Consider the following 5,000-nt stretch of genomic DNA (forward strand, 5'->3'; position numbering starts at 1 on the left):
TATATACACATGCACATTCAAACACATTTACGGTTCACTTAAGGCTTTGTTATAATGTTAACATTTATTCATTTTCCTTACAAAAAATATATATAATATAGCAGAGAATCAGTCTGTCTATGGTGCCCATCTATATATCGTCCAGGATTTAGAAAATGTTGATGATTTCACAATACATAAAGACAATGGAAGTCGTGCTATATTTATTCTTGCAAAAATATAAATTCTCTATTAAGCGCTAAAATATACATGCGTTTACTGAGAGGGAAGCCAGTTAAGGGACGAACAAGTCAGTTTAGAAAGGAACGCCATAGGAGGCAGCGGGAACTCCGTTGCCGTTGCCATTGAAACCGTTGCCGTTTCCATTGCCATTGAAACCGTTGCCGTTTCCATTGCCATTACCGTTATATCCGTTTCCATTACCATTGCCATTTCCGTTCCTTCCATTTCCATTCACGCGAAGACCATTGCCGTTGTACCCGTTTCCATTTCCATTGCCATTCCTTCCATTGCCGTTGAAGGAGCTTCTTCCGTTACCATTGGATCCATAACCATTGCCGTTGCGACCATTTCCATTGATACCGTTCGCTCCGTTGCCATTGGCAGCATAGCCATTCCTGCCATTGCCATTGGAGCCTCCGTTGCCGTTGCCATTAGCAGCATAGCCATTCCTGCCATTGCCATTGGAGCCTCCGTTGCCGTTGCCATTAGCAGCATAGCCATTCCTGCCATTGCCATTGGAGCCTCCGTTGCCGTTGCCATTGGCAGCATAACCATTCCTGCCATTAGCACCATTAGAACCGAAGCCATTGCCATTGGTGCGTCCGTTGCCATTGGAAGTGTATCCATTAGCTCCGTTCCTGCCGTTTCCGTTGCCGTTTAGAGCATATCCGTTTCCATTACCGTTAAGGATACCGTTAACAGCGGCAGCATAGCCGTATCCGGCGTCGGGAACGACTCCGATGAGTTCGTTGACGGAGTAGAAGCTCTCGGCTTGAGAACAGTCGAAGTTGAACCACCAGTCACATACCAGGTACTGCTGGTTGAAGATGGTACCGTTGGGGCACAGGAAGGAGTCCTGTTGGCGCCTGAGGGCGCGGTCCTGGCAAATGTGGAAGACTTGACAACCGGCTTCAGTATCGGCGTAATAACCTTGCACCGCTTGGGCATCGCAAGAGAAGCCGGTTTCGGGCACGGAGGCGAAAATGGGGTAGTCCTCACCGGGCACGCCGCCCCCGGGAATGTTTTCGGACAATGCGGCAATCTCAGGGTCTACTCCGTACCCGCCATTAGGTAGTCCATATGTGTTGCTTGGAGGGGCACCGTAGCCATTACTTGGAGCACCAAAACCATTGTTTGAGGCTCCATTGAGAGCGCCAAAGCCAAAACCATTTGAAAATCCTCCGTTTGGGGCTCCATAGGTGCTGGATGGCAGTATCTCTGCAGAGATAGTGCACACCAGACCTGAAATGAAGAGGAAAGTGCATTCGTGAATCTATTTCGTTACTGCTATTGTAAGAGTTTGTGAAATAAAGTGCTACTCACAAAGGCCCTTACCACAAAGAAGTATTATTCTCATGTTGATCCCGTTGCAGTGCACGATGAGGTCTGTGAGATGAAAATACGGAGAATGTGTCCAAAGGAGAAGAGAAAGAGGATGGGGGAGATGTGGGGAACTTCGCTTGACTCGACTTTTATACTCCAGCTGTGCGATAGCTCCGCCCTCTGTTCCACTCTCACTCTATTTCGGCATTTTCTTGGTTGTTTATTGAAACAAAGCGATGCTTGTTAATCTCACGTTCTCGTCACGAAAAATATTTTCTCTTCACAAGAAGACTGAATCCTTTCCAAAATGTTGAAAAGGCTGAAGGGATTTTCTTTTTTCTCCAGATATTCTGCATAAACCACAAGGAGACGTGTGTATATGTGGAATATATATGTACATTTAGTATATGTACATTGCAAATATGCATTATACATGTTTACATCTTCCTCTGTGTATCTAATTATATATATATATATATATATATATATATATATATATATATATATACATATATATACATATATACATATTTAGAACATGTTAATATTATATAAACATATTATATAAATATTATATAAAGACATACATATAATTATATGCAATATTATATATATAATATATATATATATATATATATATATATATATATATAATATATATATATATAACTATGTACACATATATATATATCATATATACATACATATATATATATTTTATATATATATATATATATATATATATATATATATATTATATATATATATATATATAATATTTATATATATATATATATATATATATTATATATATGTATATATATATGTATCATTATACACACATATATATTTCTATTATATATATAAATTCATATACATATATAACATTATATGCATATATATATATATATATATATATATATATATATATATATATAATATAATATATTATATATATATATATACATATATATATTTGTTATTTTATATATATATATATATAATATATATATATATATAAAATATATATATGTGTGTGTGTGTTTATGTGTATGTATGTATATATATATATATAAATATATATATATAATATTTATATATATATAATATTATAATATATACACACACATACACAAACATATATACATACATACATATAAATATGTATATATATAATTGCATATATATTATATATATATATATATTATATATATATATATATATATATATATATATATATATATATAATATATATATATATTTTTTTTTTTTTATTTTTTTTTTTTATATATACACATACATATATATACATATATGTACATATGTATGTATATGAACACACATATTCCATATGAAGTAATATCATATAGATCAATTGCGAATTGCAATTAGGACCATGGCCTCAATTTGAAGCACGCCTTGGATAGGTGGCAACAATGGTGAACATTTCATGACATGATCATGCATATATGTCCAAATCCTTTCTCTAGATAGGAACTTCGTGACTTCTAGCTAATCTCTGCAATCTTCCTAATAGTGATTTCTAGAGTCAGGGAAATGGTAAAACATCTTGAGCATTTCACTTTAATTCTTCGTTATCTATGAAACACAACTGTCAACTAATTCATCGAAGTTTCAGCAGCAGAAAGATCTGCAGTAATCAAACAGAGACGCAGCAAGCAACTATAGACAGCAGTGAAAGTTCCTACGTCTCTCATCACGTATCTGTTAGAATAAGAGCAAGAATATCAAGTCGACTGTTATTCACTTTTTGATTTGTTTTCGAAACTCCATCCTGACAAATGGTCTTCTTGGAACACATTTTTAATTCTCAGTTATTTCCCTTTTATACTAACTGAAATTATCATTCATAGCAGCAACTGAGAGATTTTTAATCTGTTTTGTGATTGCGAAGACATTCGGAGCAGATTTTGAAAGTTTGACGAGGATGAAAAGCATTTTTATTATACAGAGATATCCGAGCTCCTAGCATTAGGACATTTGGGTATTCTGAGAAATCCAGGCTCTGGTTCATTCAAATTTGCGCTGTGCACTATATGAACTGTATAGAATATAGAGAAAAATGAAATGATGCTAAAATAATATTCCTTTTCGTCACTTGAATGTCTATTCATTTTAGGGGCATCTCCGAGCGGACATTTAAGCATCTTCCTGGCTATGAAAATTGACAGGATTTCTTCAATTATCTTACAGCTTTTTAAAGTCAGCAAGTTACCATTTAACAAGCTTCTGAGATAAAAAAACGGAATTTCCATTTTGATATCAGAAAGAAAAAAAGAAGAAAAAACAGCTATGAGAGGTCATGGGATTACAGAGGTCAGTGCCTTTCTTACATCTGGGAAAGGGTCAGCAGGTGACTTTGTGTAAGGGTTCAGACCTTGTTCTCTGCGGGTGTGGTTTTGGGTTTTGATTGCAAACCACAATATATAGTTTATAATTTCTATCATTGTCATTTCATTTTCCCCTTCCGTTGCCGTTGCCATTGGCAGCATAGCCATTCCAGCATAGACTTTGTATCTATCATATGGTTCAGACCTTGTTCTCTGCGGGTGTGGTTTTGATGCACCGACAACTATTAAGTATGTGACATAATTTCTATCATTGCCATTTGAGACTCCGTTGCCGTTGCCATTGGCAGCATAGCCATTCCAGCATAAACTTTGTATCTATCATATGCTCATCAAAAGCATACTATCTTTAGATGGTAATAGGTCATAAGACAAAAAATAAAAAAATTGTTCAGCATTTATTCTTGCAAAAATATAAATTCTCTAACAAGCGCTGCAATATACATGCGTTTACTGAGAGGAAAGCCAGTTAAGGGACGAACAAGTCAGTTTAGAAAGGAACGCCATAGGAGGCAGCGGGAACTCCGTTGCCGTTGCCATTGAAACCGTTGCCGTTACCATTTCCATTACCGTTATATCCGTTTCCATTACCATTGCCATTTCCGTTCCTTCCATTTCCATTCACGCGAAGACCATTGCCGTTGTACCCGTTTCCATTTCCATTGCCATTCCTTCCATTGCCGTTGAAGGAGCTTCTTCCGTTACCATTGGATCCATAACCATTGCCGTTGCGACCATTTCCATTGAAACCATTCGCTCCGTTGCCATTAGCAGTATAACCATTCCTGCCATTGCCATTGGAGCCTCCGTTGCCGTTGCCATTGGCAGCATAGCCATTCCTGCCATTGCCATTGGAGCCTCCGTTGCCGTTGCCATTGGCAGCATAGCCATTCCTGCCATTGCCATTGGATCCTCCGTTGCCGTTGCCATTGGCAGCATAGCCATTTCTGCCATTGCCATTGGAGCCTCCGTTGCCGTTGCCATTGCCATTGGAGCCTCCGTTGCCGTTGCCATTGGCAGCATAGCCATTTCTGCCATTGCCATTGGAGCCTCCGTTGCCGTTGCCATTAGAGCCTCCGTTGCCGT

General features: G+C 37.2%; 2 protein-coding genes across 3 annotated transcripts in view; both read right to left on the minus strand.

Annotated features, from left to right (window-relative positions):
- Positions 1-188: 188 nt before the first annotated feature.
- Positions 189-1,657, minus strand: LOC122246098 (uncharacterized). Its single transcript, XM_086546498.1, has 2 exons — positions 1,558-1,657; positions 189-1,464 (listed from the first exon to the last, which is right to left on the minus strand). The coding sequence occupies exons 1-2, from the start codon at positions 1,577-1,579 to the stop codon at positions 296-298; spliced, it is 1,191 nt and encodes a 396-aa protein (XP_086402624.1). The 5' UTR covers positions 1,580-1,657; the 3' UTR covers positions 189-295.
- Positions 1,658-4,300: 2,643 nt separating this feature from the next.
- Positions 4,301-5,000, minus strand: part of LOC147469852 (uncharacterized) — a 1,578-nt gene continuing 878 nt past the window's right edge. The window contains exons 2-3 of one of the 2 annotated variants that reach the window (XM_086546501.1): positions 4,989-5,000; positions 4,301-4,772 (exon numbers count right to left, since the gene is read on the minus strand). The exon at positions 4,989-5,000 is cut by the window's right edge and continues 696 nt beyond it. In XM_086546501.1, the coding sequence (XP_086402627.1) occupies positions 4,405-4,772; positions 4,989-5,000 (380 nt within the window). In that variant the 3' untranslated portion in view covers positions 4,301-4,404. The other variant, XM_086546500.1, reaches the window with a different exon arrangement.

This window comes from Penaeus japonicus, unplaced genomic scaffold, assembly GCF_977035675.1.
Source record: "Penaeus japonicus unplaced genomic scaffold, GWHDUDI00000001_assembly GWHDUDI00000018, whole genome shotgun sequence".
In the NCBI taxonomy this organism is placed as follows: Eukaryota; Metazoa; Arthropoda; class Malacostraca; order Decapoda; family Penaeidae; genus Penaeus; species Penaeus japonicus.

What these genes read in the sequence shown, in the direction of transcription:
- LOC122246098 (XM_086546498.1), bottom strand. Translation starts at nt 1,579, where the DNA reads ATGAGAATAATACTTCTTTGTG. An exon ending in GAGAATAATACTTCTTTGTG is followed by an intron (nt 1,465 to 1,557) that starts GTAAGGGCCTTT and finishes TCTTCATTTCAG; the next exon opens with GTCTGGTGTGCACTATCTCT.